General features: G+C 39.2%; 1 protein-coding gene across 2 annotated transcripts in view; it reads left to right on the forward strand.

Annotated features, from left to right (window-relative positions):
* Positions 1-27,385, forward strand: part of myom2b (myomesin 2b) — a 34,905-nt gene extending 7,520 nt beyond the window's left edge. Inside the window, exons 8-37 of one of the 2 annotated variants that reach the window (XM_017465018.3) lie at positions 159-323; positions 1,129-1,290; positions 2,482-2,623; positions 3,557-3,756; positions 3,849-3,902; positions 5,296-5,423; positions 5,875-6,058; positions 6,709-6,883; positions 7,716-7,837; positions 9,728-9,915; positions 10,027-10,153; positions 11,424-11,602; positions 11,759-11,873; positions 12,547-12,709; positions 12,827-12,933; positions 14,471-14,515; positions 14,747-14,883; positions 15,149-15,293; positions 15,443-15,505; positions 16,588-16,655; positions 16,876-16,989; positions 18,596-18,683; positions 18,772-18,810; positions 20,924-21,029; positions 21,712-21,875; positions 23,820-23,856; positions 24,015-24,037; positions 24,139-24,194; positions 26,437-26,908; positions 27,222-27,385. In XM_017465018.3, the coding sequence (XP_017320507.1) occupies positions 159-323; positions 1,129-1,290; positions 2,482-2,623; positions 3,557-3,756; positions 3,849-3,902; positions 5,296-5,423; positions 5,875-6,058; positions 6,709-6,883; positions 7,716-7,837; positions 9,728-9,915; positions 10,027-10,153; positions 11,424-11,602; positions 11,759-11,873; positions 12,547-12,709; positions 12,827-12,933; positions 14,471-14,515; positions 14,747-14,883; positions 15,149-15,293; positions 15,443-15,505; positions 16,588-16,655; positions 16,876-16,989; positions 18,596-18,683; positions 18,772-18,810; positions 20,924-21,029; positions 21,712-21,875; positions 23,820-23,856; positions 24,015-24,037; positions 24,139-24,194; positions 26,437-26,862 (3,722 nt within the window). In that variant the 3' untranslated portion in view covers positions 26,863-26,908; positions 27,222-27,385. Of the gene's footprint in view, positions 1-158; positions 324-1,128; positions 1,291-2,481; positions 2,624-3,556; positions 3,757-3,848; positions 3,903-5,295; positions 5,424-5,874; positions 6,059-6,708; positions 6,884-7,715; positions 7,838-9,727; positions 9,916-10,026; positions 10,154-11,423; positions 11,603-11,758; positions 11,874-12,546; positions 12,710-12,826; positions 12,934-14,470; positions 14,516-14,746; positions 14,884-15,148; positions 15,294-15,442; positions 15,506-16,587; positions 16,656-16,875; positions 16,990-18,595; positions 18,684-18,771; positions 18,811-20,923; positions 21,030-21,711; positions 21,876-23,819; positions 23,857-24,014; positions 24,038-24,138; positions 24,195-26,436 lie in introns of both variants that reach the window. The other variant, XM_017465017.3, reaches the window with a different exon arrangement.
* Positions 27,386-27,872: the final 487 nt, after the last annotated feature.

Here is a 27,872-nt window from a genome sequence, read left to right on the forward strand (position 1 = left end):
ATGCTCTGTTGTGTTTTACCCTTTACATAAGATATATGTATATTTGTTTTGAGCCCAAATGTGGTTACATTTATATTACCAGTATCTTTATTCTATAATTTTATCTATATAAATATCTGAAATAAAAAAAAAAAATGCTTTTTATTGTTTTCTTTTAGATGGAATTTTACCCGAGATTAAATACACAAAGATCAACATCACCTTTCTGGAGACGTTCGATGTGAAGTTTGGTAAAGAGGGCGACTGTGTGACTCTGTCCTGTAAGATGACTATAAGCCCCAATCTTGCCAATCTGCAACCTGAAGCCCAGTGGTACAGAGATGGTACGAAACATAAAACCTACAACATGCTGCCTACAACACAGTCCACAAATACTTAGAAATAAAGAGAATTGTTTTAGAATTATTTAATAAACTTGTTTAAACGACAAAAATAATTTTTATATAGTTTTCTCCTTTATGTAGTTTTGCCTAAATATTGAAAAAGTAATACAAATTTACAAAAAAATACAATGATGTCCTTCACCATGCCATATGATTGCAGAAAAGGAAGTGTAAACAGTATTTCCTGGTCATGTCAAATGGCTTTTTTTTTTGGTTGTGTCAAAGTTAAATCCCTCTTTTTCCAGTTACATAGGAAAATAGTAGTTTTGTATCAATGCTTATCAAAATATTGGAGATAAATTAACTGTTGGATATGGAAACATCATGCAGTGAAGGGTTAAATACATACTTCATGCAGTTAGTCTAACTGTATTTACTTAGTAATATGCTTTAAGATGAATAATGTGATGTAAATTTAAGGGGTTAAAGGTATAACTGTTCTTCCTTCAATCCATAACATACAGTACATTCATACACTTACAACATGTGAGCTTTTATATATACTTTATTAATGTATTAATTTCTTGATAAGTCATGACACATATGTGACACAGACCTTGAAATATTTCTCCATTTGGTACAGTAAGTCACAGTATCAGCTCCTCACCTGCTGTTCTTAAAAACATAATTCAATTACACTTTTGTTGCACATCACTGACATAGTCGAAAGGAAGGCTTGTTTTTCATTTAGACTGAGGGGAAAAAAAGATATACCATGCTGAGCTGCGTCTTTTAAAACCTATAGAGCACCTTTTGAAGGAGTCGAAGTGGGTGAAAATGGAGTCTGGGGGAGGTGTCGCTAAGCTCACACTGACTCACCTCGCCAAGGACGATGAGGGTCTTTATACCCTGCGCATGGTGACCAAAGGAGGAGATGCGGTGCACAAGGCTTACATCTATGTGGAAGGTAAAAATCTCTGAGCTCAATGAAGGGGACAATAAAAGTTCCTTCTAACTTGCATTATGAGAAAACAAACAAATTTAACCTTAAAGCTGACATAAAGTTCTTGCTATAGGTTTTAAACACAGTACTGTATGAAGGTCTCAGGGGCAAGAAATTCCATGAAGCGAAGATGCCTTTTGAAAAGAATGAAATGAAACATTCCTGAGAATCAGAGAACTCACTATGTTGAACAGTGTAGAAAGTTGTTCCAGCCTTGGTGAAAAACATTCCACAGTTCTTCCGCACTACAAAAAAACAAACAAAAAACAAACAAAAAAATCTTAGCAAGTGTAAATATCTTACACATAGTCACATTCATCTTGTATTCCCTTTTCTAAGCTTACAATAAACCAAACTGAGATAATTCATCCTATTTCTACCTATTTTTACTAGCTTGAAATCGCCTTATTCGATTGGCAGATCATTAAAAAAAAATTATTAAATCATCTATTTTTATATTTTTAGAAAGATGCAAAATTATTTGCCAATAGAAAAAGAAATTTCAATCCTGCAATGAGTAAAAGCATCTAAAAATCAGCCTAATAATCTTAGATTTGATTTATAATAATCTCATAATAAGAAATATCTGATGAATTTGCCCATATTCAAGATATAGTCACTTGCTAAGATTTTTTTTTTTTTATGCAGGTAAAATCGCAAACAACCTTGATGATGTTTTATCAGAACCTTGGATTATTATTTAAAACTGCTTGAAAAAAAAATTGTAAACCTTTTCTACTGACACACTAGTGCAGTAAGTGTGAAACACTGAAATAAGGATTATACAGTAATACAAAATGTATGTAATACATGTAGGGTGCCTACATTTTTGCACTGTCAGGGGTTTTCAATCTTATCTCTTATCTCCATTCCAAACAAACAAGAATCCACAACAAGTGTGGTTGTTGTTTGCTTTATATGACTATGATTATGTAGGTCAGAAGGACATCTAAAAGACTTTAAAAAAAAAAATCATGTTCCTCTGTAAACTTTACTGTATACTATGCTGAACTTTTTATATATTTGTTACCGAAGTACACTGGAGTTACTTAATTACATTAAATCATGCCATCATTTTGCTTACTATATTAATGTTATGAAGGTAACGAGAGCAGGTCTTCTTGAGCATTTCACAGAGTCGTGATTCTTTTACAGATGGTCCCCCTCCAGTTCCTCTGGCCCCTGGAGCCCCCATGGACATTAAAATCCATGACGCGAACAGGGATTACGTCATTGTGTCCTGGAAGCCGCCCAACACCACCACTGAGGGCCCCATCATTGGATATTTTGTTGATAGGTGACTGAGCGGGCTGACATGTCTGATTGCTCTCATGGCTAACTAACTTAACTACAGTAATTTCTGCTGATTGCCAGTGTGTGGGGAGGCACTGAGGGGATCTCATCATTCACATTTATAAAATGATATTAGTGGTTTAGGGATTCCTAATGTTTAGTCATTTTAATTATTCATTTTCAAAAATGGATGGAGAATTTTTTTTATCGCAACTTTAACCCTTAAAATTCTGAGATGGTGCCAGTGCCAGTGTCTTACATTTTGCTTTAAAATGAAGGTATTATTTGGCATAGAAATGTTCTTGAACTATGTGTACTATAGTGTACATAGTATAACAGAAGAAGAAGATTTTATTCCCGTTATTTAGTTTGGTTTATAAACCAGCACAGACCAGTGAGGTTTTTGTATTTTTATTTATTCTAAAGGATTTTCCGAATTTCAAGTTGGTTAAGCTATAAACAGCAAGCCAGATCTTCAAATAAGACCTTCTTAGAAAGCATATGTTTTGTGTAATCAGACCCTGCACTAATCATACGTCATTCAGGAACAGATTTGTTTGCGTCATCAACCTATATGATAGAAAACGCCACGTGTTTTGGAAATGGGGCAATTTTTTATTAAACCTAAATATCAGGCATAGACCTCTGAGGACTCCAAACATCACTGTCAGCAGTGTATTTACATAATGATAGTGAACATATCATTGGAAATGTAGCAGATTTTTTTTTTCTTAAAAGAGCAAAAAAAAAAAAAAAAGGAAAAGAAAAGAAAAGAAGAAGAAAAAAGAGTTTTGGTCCATTTTGAGTAAGCACTATTTGTCTTAATAATAGGCTGTAATTTTCACTGTCTTTTTAATTGTATGGCGAGATAATGAATGCTTGGAAATAATTTCCTGTCCTTGTCCATTTTATGGCCTTTGCTTGAACTCCATGACAGATGTGAGGTCGGAACAGAGGACTGGGTACAGTGTAATGACTCACCCATTAAGATCTGTAAGTACCCCGTGTCAGGCCTGTTTGAGGGTCACGCCTATTACTTTCGCGTGCGTGCTGTTAACGCCCATGGCATCAGCAGACCTTCCAGAATGTCCGAACCCATTGCTGCAGTGGATCCTACTGAGTTTGAGAGACTTCATGGTAAAAATCAGCCAAATCCTTCATTATAAATAACATCATTCACCTTTGTGTGTCGGATTTTTGGATTTCTCTTGTTTTTTTTGTTTTAACAGCTACAAGACTCGGTGGAAAACTCGACATCATTACCTATCACGATGACCTTGAAGGTAGTGTATATTCACCCGAGCTCTTTATTAGAAACACCCGTACACCTGCTCACTCATGCAATCATCCAATCATGTGGCAGATGAATGTTCATCATGTTCAGAGAATGAGGAGAAACTGCTTGTTGATGCCTGATGAGTTGGTTTGAGCATTTCAGAAACTGCTGATCTCCTGGGATATTCACACAGAGAATGGTGCAGAAATCAACACTTTGTTGTTGAGAGAGATCAGATCAGAGGAGAATGATCAGACTGGTTTGCGCTGATAGGTAGGCTATGGTAACTCAAATAACCACTGTTTACATCCGTGTTGAGCAGAAAAGCATCTCAGAATGCACAACACGCCAAACCTGGGAGCGGATGGGCTACAACAGCAGACGATGACATCATGTTCCACTCTTGTAAGCCAAGAACAGGACTCTGAGGCTACAGCGCTTTGAGAAGCTCCTTTTAAAGGCGCTTTATGAAATAAAGTTTATTATTATATTATTATTACAGTGGACATAGACTCACTGAAACGGATATTTTTTCCAATTTTGCATGATTGAGCAGATGTACAGCTGTTCTTAATAAAGTGATTGGTCAGTTTATATGTAGACACATTTTGAGTTCTGACACTGTTGACATAATAATCAGTTCACTAATATATGTTAAAGGTAGCAATAATACATAATGAATAGAGGGCTGTACTAGCTGAGTCAATAGCAGTTAATTTAATAGTAATATTGTGTTTTAACAGTTTAAAATTTATTTTTTTTTTTTTAAAAACAGGTTCAAAGAGGATATTCAAATATATTTTAGACAAGGATTGCTAAAATAATGAAAATTTTTTCCTAAATCTAGATGTTGAGACCCAAAAATGAGGAAACTCATTATTTTGTTCGGTCTTATTTCGTTTGTTTGGGTTGCTTCTGATCATCTCTACGCGTATTATTTATTGTACGTACAATTAAACCTTGGTTTATCACCTTTTGTTTGAGTTTCACTATTCCTCTCATGGTTTTATATTTTTTTGTTGCTGTTGTTGCAAAAAAAAAAAAAAAAAAAAAAATGTAATTATACAGGCCATAATTGTCTCACATTCAAGAGGTGCTGATTACTTTTTGATGAGAATTCCATCAGGAAAGGAGTGTCTGACCATCTGTGGTGCTTTTTGAAACTGGAATGAACACATCAACTGGTGTCAGGAGCGTGTGTTCTTGGGTGTTTACACCAATATTGCACATGATGCACTCATTTTAATGGTGCTGTCTTATCTTTTGAAAGCAGAACGGATGACATTGAGATGTTTTCGAGAGGTGTTTATACATGCGTGTTTGTGGGTGAGAAAAGGATTGAAAGTGAAACGCGCTGTTTGGTGCAGGCAGTAATTCTGTTTGATGTGATTTGGCTGTAGCTGAGGGAACAGCTCCTGGAGCTCCATCCAATGTCTACGCCTCTGAGACTGATCGAACATATGTTGTGCTCAGCTGGACCCCCCCGGTGTACAACGGCAGGGCCCCCATGTGGTACTACATTGAGAAGGTTGGTACACCTCAGTGTCGGAAAGCTAACCCTTTTGACGCTCTCAGAGTCCATATCACTTTCACACTTTTACTTACAATTAGCCATCCGTTTGTGCACGTAAATGAAGAGCTCCCACTTTAGTGTGAGCATTTCTCGATTGTTAGCTGGCATTGCTGTGTGAAGTAATGGAGTGCTTTTTGATGGATTGGTTTAATCTCTGGATGGAAGCCGTTGTTGGCAAAGAGTGATAAAAACCACAGACTGGATTTTAATCTTACTCTCTACTCTACAAAGCTCACTACAGGCCCCTATCAAATCACTTTCACTGCTGATGTTAACGCTTTAAGGACAGCTGTAATTAAGCATCTATTTTAATTTGTGAATTGAGAGACTGGAATTAGTGTAAGAGTTCCTTGATTGTCAGCTGACACGGCTGGGTGAAGTAATGGAGTGCTTTTCAACGGCTTAGACTCTGGTTGGCAGTAACTCCTGGCAGAGGGTGAACACTCAAGTGCCAGTGCGTTCACCGCGCTACGCCGTCTTCAACCTGGCTGAAGGGAAAGAGTACCTGTTCCGCATACTCTCAGCCAACATGTATGGCACCAGTGAGCCCTCCAAGCCTACTGTACCCATCAAAACTCAAGAACTGCGTGGTAAGAAACAAATTGTTACTAAATAAAGATCTGTAAAAAATTATATTATATTATATTAAGTACAACACAATCATGCATTCTGGGAACACGTTTGTTTTTAAATCATTAAAGCTACCCAATCTTGTTGTATTAATAACATTGCCATAAAATACCTTTCTCGTAGTTCTACTGAAAATGATTCAAATAAAATGCTAGGAATTGGGGGGTGGGGGGTGGGGGGTGGGTGGGTGGGTTGTGTGTTAGTATGATTCGGATTGGTTAATCCTGTTTCTTATCATAGCAGACAATAATAAATAAATATATAAATAAATGTGATTAAACAAACTAAAGGACACATTCCTTTGATGTTTTTAATGTTATTTAACGTGTACATTATCAGATGTGGTATTAGTGTATGCTAACCATCCCCAAATAAGCATTAGAGACTAACCTGGACAAACCCCACCCGCCAGCCCCCCCGCCAGCCCCCCCGCTACACCACTGCCTGAAGTGTGAGCAAAAAACTGGAGGTTGATTCAAGGCTAGATCAGGAGAATAGTAATTAAATTGCCAATGGTGCTATAAGCCGTAACAAATGCATGCTCTGAAAGTCATCTGGAAGTTTAATCAGCAGTGGATGATCACTGTAATGAGGTTATCTGTTTCTCCAGGTGTTCCTTCAGCTCCTGGTCAGGTTGTGGCAACAAGAGAAACCGATACATCTGTTCTGATCCAGTGGGCCCCTCCAAAGGAGCCCAATAACCTCATTGGCTATTATATTGACTTGTGTGTTAAAGGATCAAAGAACTGGATCTCTGCTAACCACAAGCCACACAAGAAAACAGAGTATGTCCTCTAATATAATGTGTATGTTTTCATGTGTGTGTGTGTGTGTGTGTGTGTGTGTGTGTGTGTGTGTGTGCAATTGTACTTGCTGTACAGCATATAGAAATGTCTAGCAAAAAAAAAAAAAAAAAATCCCAAGCTGGCAGACTTCTTTGTGTGAGAAGTTTTTGGAGCTTTCATGAGCATGTTTCGGTCTGATAGCGGTATCTCTAGTCAAAGATGAACTTCTTCACTCAAGATTAAGCAGAAAGGTACACCCTCCTAAACTGACTAAAAGTAGAAGAAATATTCACAAAAGTAAAAGAGGTCCGCTTGAGATCACTTTGAACACACCTAATTAGTGCCCTTTTCACCAAGGAACCGAGGAATGTAGCAAACATTAGCTAAGGTAACTAAGAACAGCTTTAATCCTAATCTCTCAAATGTCAGATAGCATGACAATAACTTGCTAATAGCTAGCTGGCACAATATAAACTGCTTTGATAAATATGCAAAGTGTAAGTAGCAACAGATAGATTACAGTGATTGGGGATCAGGTCTCGTTTTGCTGTTAAAATTTTGATTCGTTAGGAATTTCAATCAACTCTGAGCTCTGTTTTCTGCAAAAAAACCCCAAAAGGGTCACATTATGACTTTATATTTATATATATATATATATATATATATATATATATATATATATATATATATATATATATATGTAAATGTAGTGTTTGGAAAAGTGTTGGGTGAAACAAAGACCCAAATAAAGAACAGACACATAAAAACGTACTTCCCACCTGTTAGGAAGCCGTTTTGGATTTAAACCTAAGCAGTGCTGCTTGTGTTTCAGGTTTGTCGTTCATGGCCTTAAAACAGGTGAGACGTATGTGTTCCGTGTGCAGGCCATCAATGAGCTGGGTCTCAGTGAGGAGTCGCAGGAATCGGCGCCTCTGTCTGTCAAAGCTGCTCTCAGTACGTATGGCCAGCTTTCATACAAACCACATGACTGACTCCACTGCTGTATGTCAAGCTGGGACACAAAGTACATTTTGTCTTTGAGTTTCTTATGAGAATTCAGTTTCACTAACCTAAAAACTGTGGGGGGATACTACTCTGACTTTATGTATACAGCAGTATGTCAAACTACTAATAACAGAGTGCATGTGCAGCAGACGTGAGTCCATGCAGAATTATTGAAAAAAGGGTAGAATTAATGTGCCCACTTTGCTGTTCCACTGACAGGAAGGGACTAAAAAGCAAAACCAAAAAAAAACAAACAAACCCAAAACCTCAACCCAAAAGGTTGAATAAAGTGTGTGTAGTGAAGAGTTAACCCTGAAATTGGACATATTGTTATCCAGACCTCAGATATAACAACAGGCTTAATTTGTAAAAGAACTCAATAAATTGAGTGCTAGGTCAGCTTATTCTTTAAACTTTCTTTACAGAAGTGCACATTGAATTGGCATTATTGTATTCATTTGACGAACTAAATTAGAGAATTAAAAGCATGAGAAATATCCTACATCTTGCGTACACATTGTGTGCACAATTAAGCAAAATAGGACATGCTGGATCAAGTGCTATTTTATGAACTTCAGAACAATTATGATTGGAGTGATATTATAAAATTCAACCGAATTTGCACTCATTACAACTAGGACTATTCGTGCAGCAATGTATTGTTAATATACCGTACTAGACTCCTTTTAGATGACAACGTTTGCCACCTTCTCATTCATGTTATCATATTAGTCTTTGCTATTTTTCTTTTCAAAAATAAAATTGGCTCATGCTTTTATTTCACATTGTATTGCACTTCTTAAGTCCGTATTTCTCGATCTCCTGATTTCTTTCAGGCTTACAGGAAAGTACTTGTGCTTAAAGGTGGTTGTCAAGATGCTATTGAAATACCCTGTAACTGACACTCAAGAAAAATTTCACAACCTAAACTAAATGCAGGTGTATAATGTGAATGGCGCAAAAAAAAAACAAAAAAACAACAAACCCAACAACCCCAGCCTAAGCCCATGCGTAACCCGTCTCTGAAAACTTCGTTTTCAAGGACAGTTTCAAGCACTTTTTCTCTTTTGCTAAGTCACTTAAACACCGAAACTGTTTAAAAAACATTATTCTGAATAACAACCGGGATCTTGTGACAGAACGTGTATATTGCAGCCATGAAATGTGAACAACGTTCCATGATTTCCAGAGCAACTGAGTGTGAAAGACAGCACCTGACAGCAGACATCCTTTCAGCTTCAACAAAAGTCTTTAAAAATTAAAAGCTGTTATTAATCAAGTCTCACACCTAATCAATACCGTGGAACACTGTGGCCTATTCGGTGTTCTTCAAGTCCTAAACTAATGTGAAGTGTTTAAATTGAAACTTAGAAAGAACAAAGTAAACAGGACGAAACGGTTAGTCAAAGTGAGCGAGTGAGTAAATATACATTATGCACTTAAAATGTCCTTATAAAAATTTCAGATCGAATCTACTGAACACTGGGGATTTTTGCCTACACAATCATATATATTACGTCTACCATAATGCTGATGCAAATAAAATTGCTCCATAAATCAGTGTGCAGCTTTAATACTGCAGGAGTTACTTTGTGTCTTAGCATTGAAAACTTTCCGAATGTTGATTTAAGCTACCACTTTCGCATTCATAATTCGCAACAAACACCAGTCGTAACGCATCGCATCCGCCATAAATCATTCCCGCATTATAAGTCACAGCAGACAATAAATGGCCACGAATTGACTTTATTAAAAGCCAGAGATAGCCAGAGTACAGCGTGCTGCCGTGGACATTGAGTAATAGGCGCGTAAAGCGCGAGTCATCTATCTTGTGTGCAGAGCTCCCCTCGGCTCCCTATGACATCGCTCTCCTCCACTGCGATGGCCAATCTATGGTGCTCAGCTGGAAGCGTCCTGTCCGCTGTGGGGGTGCTGAGGTCACCAAATATTACATCGACAAGTGCAATCTGGCTAAGAAAACATGGCAAGAGGTCAACGTCCCACCCATTAAGGAGAGGCTATACAAGGTTCCTACAAATTTACCTCCTACACTCTGCTACAGTTTATGTTATGGTTCCAGATGAGAAGAGTTTGGAGTGATGTGTGATGTTTTTTATTTTTTATTTTTATGTCTCCAGGTTCAAAACCTGACTCCTGGTGCAGTGTATCAGTTCAGGGTTTATGGTGCTAATGTAATCGGTTTGGGTGATGCATCTCCAGTTAGTGCTCCATTCATATGTGAGGCATGGAACATGCCCGAGCCAGGTAACGAACCCCCCACACACATACTGTACATTAAAGAAATATGGTACTTAATGAAAGCTTTAATGCAAATGAAAAAGCTTTTGCATTCCTAACACCCCACCCCCACCACCATCCTCCAATTAAATGAAAATAATAGTAAAGTAAAGTAACAATTGTCAATTCACATCAATGTTCTCAGCCAACCAATGCATTTCTGGTGTTCAATATTTGCTTCTTCATCGTTCCATTGGCTTAACGTGATACTGTATTTGGAAGTCTTCATAACTGTACCAGAAAGTTTGAAGTGAGGCTAATGATAATACAGTATATATTTTTCACTTTGAACCTGTGGACTGTGCCTTCTGTTTGACACACTCACAAATTAAAAATGAGATTTCAAAGTTTTATGGTGTTATCTGAGCATATATTTATGGAGCATAGACTTCCATCAGTGGTTAGCTACATTAACTTTTACTCAAAAAATACCTCAGGCACCAATAAAAATGATTATAGGTATCAGTTTTACATCAAATTCTATTTCCACAAAGACTTAAGTTTTATTTAGTGGTATAATGTGGACTAGCAGTGTAACACAATACCCCTATTTGTTACTGTATCCGTGCTAAAATGGTCCATATCTGACTTTGGATTTAAACCCAGTGTGTGTGGCCTAAATAAATTAAGGACCCCTAGAAACACTCTAAGACACTGGACAAGGCCCAGAAAAGCATTTGTTTGTCCTTTGAGCTTCATATCTGACCAACTCCCTTTATTTTTTGTTGTTGTTACAAAGTACCCATGTACAACTCTAGTCTCATCCAGATGTCGTGCAAACCTTACTAGCAATCTTTCTCTAACAAACAAACAAACAAACAAACGAATTTCTATTAGTATCCTTAATGTGGATGTATTTTCCTGTCCTTGGTGGGTTCGTGGCCAGAAACAGTGCACCTTCAGTGATGTGAGTGGAGTGGGGTGTGATATTGATTTGTTGGGATATTGCATCACACATCTAACACACATTTAGACAATGTTCACGCATGAAAATATCACCCACCCATGCCACTGCCATGATTTGTATAATGTGCTTGGCTTATGATCACACAAAAATGACCAATTCTGTATTATTTAAGTCCATAAAAGTTTGTTGGAAAATTTTATCCATGCGTTCATTCATTCATGTTCAGTAACAGCTTCATCCTGAGCAGGGTTTGCGGTGGATCCAGAGTTCTAGCATTACTGATAACAATTCTTGACAGTGGATTCAGACTTTTGGTCATGTTCTGTCTAGGTCCAGCCTATGACCTGAGCGTCACTGAGATCAGAGATGACTCTCTGGTGGTGGAGTGGAAGGCTCCTGTTTATATCGGTGCCAGTGCCATCACTGGGTACTATGTGGACAAGTGCAAGACAGGTACTGATACCTGGACCACTACTAACACCAGTGCTGTGAACCACTGCTACCTAAAGGTACTGTCTCTGGTGATGTCTACGTGAAAGTAAACATGTACATGTATTTTACTGGGCTGTCAGTCTGACATTCGACCAAAAAAAAATTAGAGCGTATATAAAATACACAATGTATAATACAAGAAAAAAATAACGTGAGTAATGTGTAATGCTTAGGTGAAGGACTTGGAGATGGGCTCATCCTACGTGTTCCGTGTGCGTGCTGAGAACGCCCAGGGCATTGGAAATGCTTCAATATCCTCTGACCCAGTGTGTGCCAAGGCACTTCCAGGTAACACACACACACACACACACACACACACACACACACACACACACACACACACACATGACACACAGATATAAGCAAACCACACACCCACTACTACCATGGACTGCCAACCATCTCAGCTATATCAGGAGGCATCAGGCTGAAATAAGCAGAAACAAGGTAAACAGCTTGCAGTGTAAGAGGTCATGTTAAAGAAAGGGAGAGAAATAGAAAGTGAGAGGGAAACTACACTCCGAACTGCTGAGGGAGGCAGATGTCTGCCCGGCCGCAGATAAGAAAAAAAAAAAAAACAGCAGACGAGATGATTCATCTTGAATTGGCTTAAAACATTCATACTCTATAAAAGGAAGGCACACACTTCCACCAGCAGAGTGCACTGTGGACTTGTGTGTGTGTGTGTGTGTGTGTGTGTGTGTGTGTGTGTGTGTATATATATATATATATATATACCTGTGTGTGTGTGAGAGAGAGAGAGAGAGAGAGAGAGAGAGAGAGAGAGTGAGGATACGACACCACAGGACAATGAAGGACAGATGCGTTGGAGGCGAGTGTGCCCCATAATCCCACTGTATCCACTCCATAAATCCAACATGTCTACCCCATATCCCTTACACACTTCTGAATTAGGATGATTTATGTGTATACACTTGTTTTCAAATGTGTTCTTTTGAAGGTGCTCAGGAAATCAAGTGTGGCGTTGACAAGGAGACTGGAGATATTTATCTGTCTTTCGAGAGCTGTCAGATTACGGAGAAATCCCAGTTTGTATGGAAGAAGTCCTATGAAGAAATCACGGATTTCTCCAAAGGAATTGTAAATAAAACATCAGGCAGTTGGTAAGCAGTACATCGTATATGGCTAGCTGTTATCGAGTATTAAAACAGTTTGTACATATTTAAGCCTCATTTGTATGCTGACCCAGTGTGCCGTTTGCCTTTCTGTGCTCGTCAAAGCTCGACTCTGTTGTTCAAGAACCCAGACAAAGAGGATGTGGGCACTTACTCTGTTTCTGTCACCAACACTGATGGAGCTTCAGCCAGTTACAAAATCTCATCAGAAGGTGGGCGATGCTAATTATGGAGCAAGTATAATGCATTATGCATCAAGTTTTTAAAAATTTTTTTTTTTATTCAACTGTCCTGTATATTATGCCCTTATTATTTTATTATCTTCTATTCATGTGATGTGTTGAGAACATCAGTAAACACATGAATATATGCTTATTGATATTCTCAGCACATCGCACACATAGGTGTTTAGCCACAAATGATCATCTGAGTGGCCAAAGATGTGACAAACCACAGTCATTTCATATCGTAGTGCTTCAGTCGGGTGATTTTTCTGTTCAGGACTAAATCTGTGGCTTTGCCCCACAACACAAAGGCACCTAGAGGCAAAACATGACTCACCTTACTTCAGTAAGGTGAAGTAAGGTCTCCACTAATAGCTGGTGTGTGGTGGCCGTTCTGGTGCACTATGGCTGCCATAGCATCATCCAGGTGGATGCTACACATTAGTGGTGGTTAAGGAGACCCCCCACCCTCCCCCCATACTAAGTAAAGCACTTTGAGTGATCTTTATGTATCACCCCTGAATGCAGATTCCACTTACACTGGCAGAAAACTTTAGTAGGAACATGTGTACACATCTGCTCATTCATGGAATTATCTACGTGGCAGTATGGCGATGCTTAAAAGCATGTAGATACAGTACAGGTCAAGAGCTTCAGAGCTTTAATGTTCACATCAAACATCTGAATGAGGAAAAAAAAAAGAAGTGATCTCAGTGACTTTGATCTTGATGCTGGACGGGTTGGTTCGTGTATTTTAGGAGAACTGTTGAATTTTCACACACAACAGCCTTTAGAGTTGAGACAGAATGGGGAGAAAAACAAAACCACATCCAGTGAGCAGTAGTTTTGCAGACAGAAACGCCTTGTTGATGAGAGAGGCCAGAGGAGAATGTCCAGACAGGTTCAAGTGAACAGGAAAGGCTATGGTGACTCAAATAACCACTCGTTACAACCGTGGTGAGCAGAAAAGCATCTCAGAACACATGCCAAACGTCGAGGCGAATGGCCTACAACAGTAGCAGACCACATCGAGTTCCTGTGTTGTCAGCCAAGAACAGGAATCTAAGGCTACAGTGGACACAGGCAGATTGCAGATTGTCTTTTTTCCAATCTTTAACCGCTCGGTTTCAGTGAGTCTGTGGGCGGAGCCGCTGTATTGCTTTTTGTTGAAGATATATTGCATGTAGTCGAGTGTATTAGGACAGTCGATTCTCAGTATAAATGAAAATGAATCTTCTTGATGAAGCACTGACAATAACATTGATTCAGCCAGTGCTTTATTCGGGTCTTGAAATAGCAGCGCTTAAACGACGTGATGTCACATGAAAACCATCATTTTGGGTTATAGATGTTTACAGCGTTCGCGACTGGAACATAATCATGTCTTAAAATCACTTCCATTTGGCAAGCAATTTCAGGTTGTCACAAACCATGCGCCATGTGCACCATACACATATATGATGCTTTTTCTTGCACTGTGCTCACAGATATTTGGTGGTTTTTGATGTGTTTCTCTTCATTTCAGAGCTTGAGAAAATGCTGGCACTCAGTCATGACATCCGCCATCCAAGTAAGTAACCAAGTAACTACTCCTGCTATTTTTATGCCACGACTATCTGAGAAGCTGAGTTTAGAACGGGAATTATTGCACGCGCCTTGACCAATGTCTTCTTGACCGATGTTTTAAAAGTATTCTCAGAGCCGAGGCGGATTTGTGTATGTCTGTGCCGTTTTCAAGGGCATATGTGTGAAGCATGAGAGCATATGAAATTCACCTCTGCCACTTCTGTTTTCGCCTCAGTTATCCCTCTGAAGACCGAGCTTGCGTACAAAATTTTGGAAAGAGGTCGTGTGCGCTTATGGCTGCAAGCTGAGAACATCTCCTCTGCTGTGACCTACAAATTCTTTGCCAATAATAAAGAGCTTGTCAACTGCGAGGTAAGCAACAAGCGTCATGCAAAGCGACACGGACAGCCTGTGACATCGGTGTAAACGTTCGAGCGCTTGGTGAGAACTGTTTTAGGTTTTAGATTAAGTTAACCCTAGGATGCACTGCACCCTGCGCAGTCTCACCCCGAACGCCTCCAAGAAAATGTAATAATACATCCGATCCGATTGAAATTCCCATATAAACCTAGTAGAAGCACCAATGAGGGCAATTTACTTCCCTATTTGTTTTGCTTTCTTCTTGTTTTTGCCCCAGCAAACTAAAATGAGACACGATGTAGCCACGGGCATTATTGAGATGGTGCTGGATCACTTCACCGAGGACAACGAGGGGACGTTCACCGTGCAGATTCAGGACGGAACAGCAAAGGCTCAGTCGTCTCTGGTGCTAATTGGAAATGGTAAGGCCATCTGCACTTATATTATATATATATATATATATATATATATATATATATATATATATATATATATATATATATATATATATGATTTTCCCATTATGATTTGGCTTGCAGACCCTTAACCCGTGCTTTTTCTTATACTCCAGCTTTCAAGGCAGCTCTGGCTGAGGCTGAATATCAGAGGAGGGAGTACATCCGTGTGAAAGAGGGTATAAATCAAAGAGAGAAGCAGTAGAAATGTTAATCTGTGTTTTATTAATACACACACTCTATTTATTTTTTATGTTTTTTATGTACCATATCTATAACCTATAACTATACACAAGGGGTGTAATGCAAGGACACTTTAGGAATTTGTATAGATATACGTTTCTGTATCAGTATTCAGACCCGTCTGTGATATTTTCTAATGAAATTAGTAGGTTCTGTTTCCCAAAATATAAGACCTTGGCCAAACAGTCCCTAAAGGTACGTTCAGACATACAGCGATTTAATCACTGCAAGTCGCCAGTCGCTGTACTATGAAGACGCCAGTAGGCGTTCCTATATTGATCAGTGGGTGGCGCAACTAGCATTCCACTTTTGACAACAAACCAGTTTTCTTGCTTCTAAAATGAAACATTCTGGAGGGAGATCATTTGTATATAAAATTCACCATGGTGTATACACATCATATCCTATGAGATGAAGGAGAAGAAGTGTGTGCTTTCTGTTTGTTTGCGGTGAAAGCACAAGCGCCGGACTGTCTGGGTTGACAAAACAGTTCAGAATCTCAGGCAGCTTGGCGGATCACCTGTACTCTACTGTCTTCACTCCCCCTGCTAGTCGCTGCACTAAATCGCTCCAAATTTGCATAAAGCTCAACTTTTCTCAACTCTGTTGCATCGCTGGACACGCCCACATCTACTGTAGTCGCTGTCACTCATGCTCTCGTTCAGTGTGCCTCCCAATTGTATTCCCATAATGTATGTGTAACATTTCTACATCGAATGTAGACCTACCATATGTCACAGTAGAATCTCAATAATAGTAAAGCAGTGAAGGTAAAAATGGAACAAAATATATTAAGTAAATTTAAGTATGAGTTATAGTTGTTGGGTCTCAATTACAGGACGTTTTTATAGACACGGATAGAGGGTGTTATTCCACTCATAAGGATATAATACAACCTAAAATGCTAATTTCTGAAAAGCCAGGTGGATGCATTTATCATCCTTCAGATGTAAATCTGCTCATTTCTCATTGCTGCTGTGATTGCTTCATCAACTGCCAATGATCTCCCTTTTGCTAGGACCTCATTTTAGCCAGTTCCTGTCTGTTCATGTTGGGGAAGATGCCAGTGTCAGCCTCATCTGCAAGGCAAGTGAAGCCACATTTGTGCCTGAACACACCTCAAACAAATGGCCTGCGCTTATTTTCAGTGCCAGTTTGAATGACTAACGTGTCAGGCTTTATTTGGCTCAGGCATAAAGATATCATTGTGGTGGCTTGGTGTTCACAGGCGCACTGACCGGCCATATTTCAGGCTGGCTCGATTATCGCTGCCCACGGCCTGATGTGTGTCCTTTCCTCTCCTCAGGTGGCTAATCTGAAGAAAGAGTCTGTATTCCACTGGTTTAAGAACGATGTGGAGGTGATACCTGACGTGCCTGCTGACCTGAGCTCTGGAGTCTGTAAACTCAACCTGGCTTTGGTGAGATCTTGGATTCATGAAAAAGAAAAAGAAAAAAAAAATAGCAATGTAGTTACTGAGCCAATAAAACAGAACAAATTTGAGGGACTGCGGCAAAAACAGTGCAACTTGAGCAGCAACAGATGTCGTTAAAGTGCAAAACATAGTGTACATTGTAATCTGTATGGAATAATTGCATGATTCATTTGTTCCTGCTGAGTCGGTAAGACTTTTAGATTTTATTAAGTTTTATGTTCCCATTGTTTGCAGAGGTTAATCAAATTTTTTGCAGTCTTTTGGTTTTATAATAATGAACATGTCGATTTATGTTTCACGGCAGATCGCATTCAAAGCTCTGATGTCGGTTAATGGGAATGATGATGTTACAGATGCTCATAGTAATAACGTAGACACGCTGTGTGACTGCATGATTGAAAGGTTTTGTTACTCCCAGGAGAAAATAAGATGAACTGGAAAGAATTAATTGAAGATGAAAAGAAAACCGTTAAACCAAGCACATAGGATATCATGCTGGAGAAATAATATTTGGCTAAGATATGAATCTGTATCTGTTTAGTGCTCCAGATATTGATCTCTGTATTCAGATTTAAACCTAAAATAGGTTTGTTCTAAATCTGAAGAACTTTTTAAAACAATATGAACCTACTGTAAACGCTGTAAAGCTCACATGAAAAAACTGGACAGTTCATAATTGGTCTAACTAGAGATGTGCACAGGACTTTTTTTTTTTTTTTTTAAACTGCATGAAAGTATCCCTCTCACTTAACTTTTCTTCGAGTTCCTAGTCCCTTGTTGTACTCTAGTAGTCTCAGCCAGATGCCCTGTGAACCTTTCTGGCAAACTTTCTTAAAAAATGTAACCAAAAGCATATATTCTGCCTTAATTCTGACTTTAATTGTATTTGTTTAGAACATATTATCTGTTCGTTCTGAATAATGTATTTGTATCCAGTCACAACATGGACAGGTGCATCATAGGTGCACCAATGCACCAAGCTGATTATTCCTAACCACAGATTCTTTTTTATCTAGGCACTGGCATCACTGTAAAGGTCTGCCGTTCTGATATGACATTTAAAAAAATTCCCCGCTTGTCTCCAGTAACTAGTAGATACAACAACTTGCACAGGTTGACATAGTCATCATGATTTTCCTTAACGTATATAACATTGTAGAATACAGCAAAATGTTCATTCGGGCTTTTAAAGCGAGCGAGTTAACAAGTAATCAAACATAAACGTCCTGATGGGAATGTACACTAGATTGTTGACATAGTGGTCAATTACATAATTATACATCCAGGGAGTATGATACAGTTCCAAAGCTAATTATGATCACTTCCTTTACAAAAACATGGGCTCAGAGCAGACACTAAAAGGAGGTTTGTGTTTTAACACTAATCAAAACACTTTGGTAGTTCCGGCAGTGGGTGTTTTTAATCCCCGCTCACCCAACTACCGCTGCCTAACACTTCATTTTGCAGTCCGTATAATGGGAAAAGAACGTATGATACTACATAAGCGAGCTGTGTTAAACGAGCAGCCCACAGAAAACACACTCGAGTAGCTTGTTTCAGTAAACATTGTGTTCTGAAATTTCGCCCCCAGTTCTCCAAGAAGGATGTGGGTGTGTACAAAGCAACGATCAGCGATGACAGAGGACAAGACGAGTCTCAGGTTGATATTTCTGGGAAAGGTAATAGTGCACACCTCGGATTTGATCAAATATTTGTGCACAAAAAAAAAAGCATCTCCTTAATTGACCTTTTCTCTTACTTCTGCAGCCTTTGACAACATCATTAACGAGCTCTCAAGAATTGCTGGTATGTATCACATTAGCATTTCAGCATATCTTCGGTCTGTGCTGCTCATTTCACTCCTGTGAAGCTAGTCAGCATTCAGTACGTAACGAAAGATCAATGTCAGATCGACCAGATTTCACTCAGCAGATACAAAGATTGGCATTATCTTTTTACAGAATCAGAACCACAATTAAGCTGTTTTATGACTTCCCACACATCATCTTTAGCATGGATTCCGGATGACTGCTGACTCATGATGAAGAGCAGCCGATTATATAGAAACCTTTGCTGCTTACCCAGTCCAGCTAAATGTCAACCCTCTGAACGAGAGTACGTCTGTAAAAGAAGACGGTTCTTTCAGTCTGTACTGAAACAGACAGGCAGTTCAACACACTGTACACAATGACTGAAATGTAAATATACCTAGTTGACAATCAGTATGTTTACATGGACAACAATAATCCGATATTAACCCGATTAACACGATACTCTGATTAAGAAACTAGCATATAAACAGTGATTATTGATGACCTTAATCCGACTAAAGTCATACTCGAAGTAAACACAAATCAAATTAAGATGTGTGGAGTATTCCTGTTTCAGTCGCATTATGGAAGTGCGTTACAGACATGTACACACCTTAATCACACTATTAACATCGTGTGGGAGTTTTCACTGCATTTTGCGACAGGACACGTACACACGACAGTGCTCAACTGTTTGACGGAAAACTAGAGAGCACGGCTGCGTCCGAAACTGTATACTTAATACATTGTATGCAAAATACCTGTATTTCGTCTACTATATAGTCGGTAAGCACGCGGTTTGAGACGCAGCCCATGGCTTCAAGCAGTCGTCTATTTGCACGTATAGCATGACAAATAATTAACTGCACTTGAAGCGTTCGTAAGATAAAAAATGAAACACCCAGAACTGTATACGGTACCATAACGAAGATGAACTGTATGTCGATATGTGAAATTCTGGAGGGAACGTTGGACGGCGTGACGTGGGGACGTAATGACGTGTGCCGTTAATCGATCTATTTTCTATAACATGTAAAATGGGAACATGAAAGGAATATTCTAAAAGCGACTCATGTAAACACCTTAATCAGAATACTGTCTTATTTAGAATAAGGTCAATAATTAGATTACTGCTGTCCGTGTGAACGTAGTCATTGTCTCTATCTTCCCAACCAAATATTTTCTTTTTATTGAAAATGAAAATGAAAAACATGATTATTTAGTCATTGAAGGGGGAAAAAATTATATTCCTGAGCTGCTGTGAGTCATGCTGATTGTCCTGTAATAATAATTGACACTCAGTGATTTGTCAGGGGTCTCGGGTCAGAATCAGAGGAAAATTACTATGAATACATCATATGCCAGATCAGATGCGTCAAATGCAATCATACCCTGACGCCAGGAACAAAAAAGAAGTGTAACTACATGGCGAAAGGCGAAAACCAATAAAAGGAGGAGAGAAAGAGTAAGCATGGGAGCGTGTAAACAAACCATATGAGAGACTGTAAGCGAGGGGGAAAAAAGGCGTGACAGAAAGATGAACAGATAATGCATTTTCTTGTCTGTTGGTGTTGGTGGGAAGCTAAAGAAAAAAATTCAGATGATTTTATTCTCCATTGCCAGCCAAATATTATCTAGTGGAAGGTGTTGGTATATCTCACTGTATTTTTGTATTTCATTGTGGTTTATATCAGGTGCTTCTAACATTGTTGACAACCTGGAGAACACAATACACAGATTAGACAATAAAATATACAGAAAACACAAATGGTAAATAAAAAAAAATAAATAAAAAAACACACGCACATCACAAGCGACCAGACATGATAGTTTATTATGCGTTTTAACTAGCTAGTTAGAAATAATAGGCTTGCTTTTTGGCTGAATCACCTTGAGCCACTCATTAGCCATATTTCTGCCTTGTGAGAGTAGTTCATGTCTTCCAACATCCCAACACTAATCCCCTTTTCCCAAACCAATCACCAGTTACTATCCCCCAACACCCTACGGAGCACCTTAGCCCAGAGCTCACTCGTTCTGTTATAGAAAAAACCCACAGTCTAACTTAAGTTTAAGGAAGTATCTCTCCTTTCTTTTGACATGAACAGGCTCCAGCGCTTCCGAGATGGTGATCCAATGCACAGCTGAGGGCATCATGCTGCAGTGCCATATGAAATATTACACAGAGGAAATGAAGATTCACTGGTTGCAAAAGTATGCTTATTCTCTCCCTCCGTTCCCTCCCGAGAAGGGAAGTTCCTGAATAGACTGATGGAAATAGCCATGGAAATGAGATATGCATGCTTGCTCACACCTCCGAGCATGACGGCGGCCCTGCGTGTAAACATGATTTGGAGATTTTTGTCTATAATTGTGTTGTTTTAGTGTGCGGCGCAAGAAAACGATTATTGAACAATGGGAAATTAGCAGGGCCAAGTGACAAGAGACCTGCATGACTGTCAATATAAATCAAATCTATCAGATTTATAGTTATTTAATCCTTTCGCCTTGAGGTGCAAACTGGAGGCATGCCGAATACTAACACATGAGGTAAATCTTCTTCCTTAGCTCATCTTGTAAACACGGCCATTCTTGTACCTTTCTTGTACAATTCGAGTAAATGTTCTGAAATTACTGTGAATGTTCCTTATCATTTCCACACCGAACTGTGCACTGAGAGGATACTCTTGGTTTCTTGCAGTTACATAATGATTGTCCTTCCCATAGACCCCTGAATATCTAGAATACTAGTAGATTTCTATAAGGAAATGAGTGGAAAAGCAAACTGCTCACCAATACACTACTCTATGTATAATTTACTGTATTATCACTGTTTGCAAACGTAATAGGAGCAATGTATCACCTTTATATACATTTTTTTATTGATATTCAACAGGGATACTAAAATTACTGCATCTGAAAGCATGCGTGTTGGTGGTACCCCAGCCATGGCCAGTCTGGAGATAGTCGAACCCACTGAAAAGAACAAGGGAGTATATACCTTTGTGATGACAGACACTGAGAAGACCTACACTCGCACCCTTGAACTGTCTGGACAAGGTAAGAAAAGCTGCGAACTGATAGGGCTTTTCTTAATCCTTAAAAAGAAAGATTTCATATGGTTTAAAGGAGGACTGCAACTAATGATCATTTTAATAATCGATTAGTCGGCCGATTATTTTTCCGATTAATCGGATTAATCGATTTATTTAAAATAAAATCCACAAACTGAGTGTTACAAATATAAACTTAAGACTAAAATTTTACACAACTGTTTGTACAAATGTATAAGACTGTAAAGAACCCAGTACACACACCAGAATATACATTATTCATTTAGGACTGTAGCTTAGTTTAATTCAGTACTCTTTGTGCATCCATAAAAAAAATATGAATAAATACTTATATAAATAAATAAATATATATATGTTTATATTATATAATAGTATTTATGCGTTACTTTTTATGGATGCACAACAAAAAGCACTGAATTAAACTACAGTCCTAAATTAATAATAAAAACTCACTTTCACTGCACCTTGTGGTTTCTGTTACTCACTGCCTTTTGGCATATTGTTTTACTTCTGTTTACTTTTGATTGTAGTGTTTAATTAGACATTACAGATCTTACTTGCCCTCCCACTGTTTATCACCACGTCTACATTGTGAGTGAGGAGCAACGTTACCTCGTTACCAATAGATCACTTCCGTTATAATAAACGACAGAAGTTACACTGCAAGTGCACAAATAATGAGTTTATAATGACAATAAACTGGAATTCAAATAAATCTTTTAAACAACTTGCACCAGTTTCACTAAGCCTTACACACAGTGGAGTACTTTGGATACAAACAAGAGTTTGTGCTCGTGCATCACTGTCGTGCTTCCATGCTACACAAGCTCCGCTTTGTAAAGTTTGATCTTCTCCTCGGTGTTTAATATAAAATGCGGCCCTGCCTCAGAGGACTTGGAGGTCACGCACTTTCTTCCTCAGTCACTTGACGATTTCGGCTCCGTCTGATGGTGACTGAGGTCATGATAGGAATAAAAGGTAACACTGACATAAACAGTAAACTGAAGAAAGTCGTTGTTGTTGACTCTGCGTATCTGCCAAAGCTAGTGGCGTCACATTACATGCGTATGACCTCAAGTACCACTGACTGGGAAACCGCTCGTGTTCCATTTGAGACAATATTACCTTTCTAAAATTCATACACTAGTAGAGTGCATAGTGTAAGTGTATAGTACATCATCTGGGACACAACTTTAGTATTTACTCTCCGAAGCGTGTTTTCGGAACAGAAGTAACGTAATGAGTAAATCTCCCCCTTGCCATAATGAGATTTGTTGACAACGATTTTCATAATCGATTATTATCCATTTTATCGATTAGTTGTTGCAGCTCTAGTTTAAAGGCAAAGGTCTAATTAAAAACAAACTTGAGAGAAAGGTTTTAACTGTGTACCCTATTTGATCTCTGAATAAACATAATGCATTTGCAAAACAGCACTCCCTCACATGGGGTTTCAGACACTGGAACAAACAAACAACATTAATTGAAAGTGGCCAACTCCAAGCTCCATGTGGAATGGTATTCGAGAGTGGTGTTGCCCAAGGATCTGGCACGTCATCTAATCTCGGGAACCATTTTTAAAAAGCTCCTACATTCCTTAGGTAATTCCAGTCGTGAGGTATTGGTAACAATGTATCAAAGGTGCAGATCCTGGCTTTGGCAGCAGTTAGTCCGCAGACTGTCGTGTGTGCTGCCCGAGAGCACTTGCAATCAGTAGAGCAAAGACAGTAATTAATTAGGAAATAAAAAAACTATGATACCTTGCAATGCAGCAAAACATAGCTATTACAATAATGAGATCTAAAAAAAAAAAATAATTCTATACTGTCCCTTAGAGGGTTCTAATGTTAAGTAATTTTTCTCTTGCTCATGTCTCATTTAGACTGTGCTTAACATTTATCTTCTTTCTGCCTTTTATCCACCCCTCTAGTCTATGATAATGCCTATGCAGAGTTCCAGAGACTCAAGTAAGATAATCATTGCTTGGGATGCTGCTTGCTTCGCTTGCCTTCCCTTCAGTGTTTAGAAATGCAGAGCATGTGTGGTACATGTCAGTGTGTGGATAAAATATTAGCATGTGCGCTAATGAGCCTGCTAACAACGCCATTCTTCTGTTGCTTTTCAGAGCGGAAGCATATGCTGAAAAGAGTGAGTACGCTCATTCAAGTCCTCGGCGCTTGTCACAGCTTCTTTTTATTGATATAATTACATCCTTCAGTCTGACTGGGGTGCAACGTTTGTATTTTCAGATCGTGGCAAAGTCATTGGCGGTCTTCCTGATGTTGCAACCATCATGGAAAAAAAGGTTTGGCATCATCTCAGCATTGGTGTACCATAACATAAACACTAAAGACATCAGCAGCCTTGCTTTGCAGAAATGTATTACATTACGATTATTTGATATAAAACAAGATCCTGTTGGCTGCGGAATATTTTTAAATTAGCCAATTTCACATACGGTTGCAATCAAAATTATTCAACCACCATTACAAATCAGGTTTATTGTCAAAATGTCAGCCTTTGGCTGTTTGCAGTGGACAAATCAAACAAAAACAATTTAAATGGTTCCCAAATTCAACTCAGAATGCAACTTATAGTGACTTCTGTAGTTTCAAAATTATTCAAACGCCTGAACAGACTCCCTCAACAGCACAAATATGCAAAACAGGCGTTGTCTCAAACACACCTGGCTAGGGGAAGAAAATATATGAAATAACTGAACTGGCTAGGGGCAGAAAGTTAATGAAATACTTGGACGGGGCATAAAAAGGAAGCTATCAATGGCTGCAACCAGATTTCTGAGAAGGCAAGTTGTGAAAATCCCTCGAGTGACTGCAAAACACCTGCAGGAAGACAGTGGCAACAAGAACTGAGGTTTCAGTGAGCACAGTATGGCGCGTACTAAACGCAGAAGGTTTCCATGCCAGGGTTGAGTAATTTTGATTGCAACTATAAATTTCACAATCCTGGCAATCCTGTCATTAACATTCCTATCCTCTGTTCCTCCCACACTCAAAATGTTCATAGAGCGTGCACGAGGCAGCGGGATTCCTTCCCCAATGGACCTCTTTCAGCACATTCTTCCATCTTTATTTTGACCATTGTTGAAAAAATTCTAAATGGGGCAGTCAGAGCAATTCCCCACCATTATACAATATATAAAAAGGCCAGGAAATCAACAGAACATTTGTTTATATCTGTCAAATAGCAGGTTTTTTTGGTTGTTATTGTTTTACATTGTTGGTCTCTTAAAAGAGGTTATTAATAGTTTGATATAATTTAAAATGCATTGAGTTTTGAAGTTTAGGAAGATTAATGTTTGATAAATGGCTGCTATACAATACATGGTGCGCCTCCTGCCCCAATGGACGAGCCATCACTGTTTGTTTGGGCATTGAAATGGGTTTGGATTTGGAGGAAAACTGCACTGAAAGAATCAGCACAGCTGGCACTGGGTAGTAGTGAATTTTGTTCTACATTTTGCAGACCATTAATTTGGCCCCTGTGGTAATGATGCGATTGCATTAGTGATCCTAGACACCACAGGGCAGTTTTGTAGTGATCCCGAATGGTGTGTGGTGGTGTGTGAACAAGCCAGAGGATCATCTCCTCTCTTCATTACGGATGGCGTGTGCTTGGGGGGTGGTGGATGATACTCCTTCACTGTCTCTGGCCTTGTAATCCACTGTTGAGGAAGCTGCAAGGAATGTTGTCTATTCAATGGATCCATCTGAATAGACAACAGTGGAAATGTCAAGGACTTGCAACCCCCCACCCCAACCCCCTTTCTCTCTATTTCTTTAACACCAAGTGAATGCAGTAAGTCCATGTTAGGTCCCATTAAAAGGCAAGCAGCTACCACGTGGGACATTAGCAGGACTCTTACAATGGACAGTGCTCTAATAAGAGCTCCCTTAATGATAGACAGAGTGGGTAAGATGGTCATTGTTAAAGAGATCCCAAGGTCTTGCTGGAGCAGGTCCATTATTATAGCCACAGGAGCATTATGAGTCCAAATGAGCAACCTTGTTTATATCTGTTAGTGAGCGCACCGGATGAGTATCAGTTACACGTCCTAGCAGAATGTTTACTAGAAAATTCTTAGGGAAATATTCTGAAAAGTCTTTTTATCATAAATAGGCTAGACACACTGCCTTGCCTTTGGGAAAACTGGATGATAGTTGTTGTTATTAATACAGTATACTGTATACAGAATAAACACACTGTCCTTCGTTGTTGACATCCACATCAGATTATTTCCTGTTAACAAATACAAAAAAAAAGGCATGAAGAAGGAATGCCGGGGCTGATTGCGTTCTAGTCCAGACTGTAGAATCAAGCAGCCTCTCGGTGCCACACAGGTGATTAAACAGAGTGAAACGCCCGCTAGATTTTTATGTACATTGGGTCTGATGTTTTTCAGCATGTTTTGCACACATCCGTAACTTCTGAATCACTTGTTCTATGAACACCAGATGTATTTAGATTAAAAATCCCTTTGTTTAATAATCATTTATTACATCCTCTCCATGCTTGGTTCTCTGTAGACCCTGAGCCTGACCTGCACAGTATGTGGTGACCCAAAACCACAGATCACCTGGTTCAAGAATGACCAGGAGGTGGAGCCGGGTGACCAGTATGTGATCTCTCTGGACTCAGGCAAGTTCGCCAGCCTCACCATCAAGGGCGTGAGCCTAGATGACTCAGGCAAGTTTACCATGTGCGTGCAGAACAGATACGGTGGCGAGTCAGTGGACGTCATTGTCAGTGTCTACAAGCATGGCGACAAGTTGCCTGACATCAAGCCCTCACCTGCACCCAAGAAAATATTGCCCGCAACTCAGCCCATTGTACTCCCTACCCCCAAGGTGTCTAGCCCCACCCCTGCTCCTGCCCCCGCCAAGACCACAGCCCTATCCTCAGGTGTCAAATCAGCTGGCATGAAGTCCCCGGCTCCTTCCCGGAGGAAGTAAGCCGTCCTATTCTGGACAAAAAGAAGCAGCAGAAAACAGAATAACGGTATATTGAAAGTTACATTAAAAAGATGCCATTTTTCATCATTGACATTGCATGGATTTATAGGATCTAATGAATTGAGTAAAGTAAATAAAGAGTGAAAGCTTAGGAGAGAGGGTGTCAGATTATATTAGATTCCTTTTCCACCACCTACAAAATGAAGTGCTAAACAGTTTGGCATCTGGCTTGCTTAAGCGGTGTGGGTTTCTAATGGATTTGGCTGCCTCTGCCTGGAGGTCCTTTGGTGAAAAATGGCCAGTGTTTTGATGTTTACTCTATTTTATCTCTATTTTATAAAAGCTGCACTTTCCGTCAGGTGGTGGAATCTTGAGGCATTTGGAAGGATGGCCCACAGAGTGCTGGGTTTCTGCTACAGCACTTCAGATAAACCTCTTCTCCTTTTATGTCCTCTCCTTTCCTCACCTTCATGACCTTCTGCCTACATTTGTGTTATTAAAACAGATGTAGTAATCATTTTCACGGCGTTGTGCTTGTGTTGCTTATATGACATGCACACACATACACACACACACACACACACACACACACACACACACATATGCACGCACGTTCAGTCCATGAATGCACAAAAGCAATAACAGCAGTCAGGCCTTTTTGAATTGCATCAGCATTTTAAATCACGCCTGTGTACCCCATCACAAGATGTTCCACGCACTCCATGTACATCGAATGTCTTGCACAGACTGGAGCCTTGTTCCAGGTTCGGTCTGTGATGTTTATCTGCATGCCATATTTTTTAGGAACGTCGAATGAGTTTAGTCGATTCTTACTGTCATAGATCTCTTTAGCACAAAGCAGATTCATTTTCACCTTGCTCCAGTTTTGCTTTTCATTATCCTTCTTCTCTGCCTTCACAAGATGATTAACCGTTTCAGATGTAATACCAAGTAAAAATACTTTCTTTTCTAACCATCTCATTTTGATGATGAAACTACTCGAGCAGTCA

Source organism: Ictalurus punctatus, chromosome 3 (assembly GCF_001660625.3).
Source record: "Ictalurus punctatus breed USDA103 chromosome 3, Coco_2.0, whole genome shotgun sequence".
Lineage (NCBI taxonomy): Eukaryota > Metazoa > Chordata > Actinopteri > Siluriformes > Ictaluridae > Ictalurus > Ictalurus punctatus.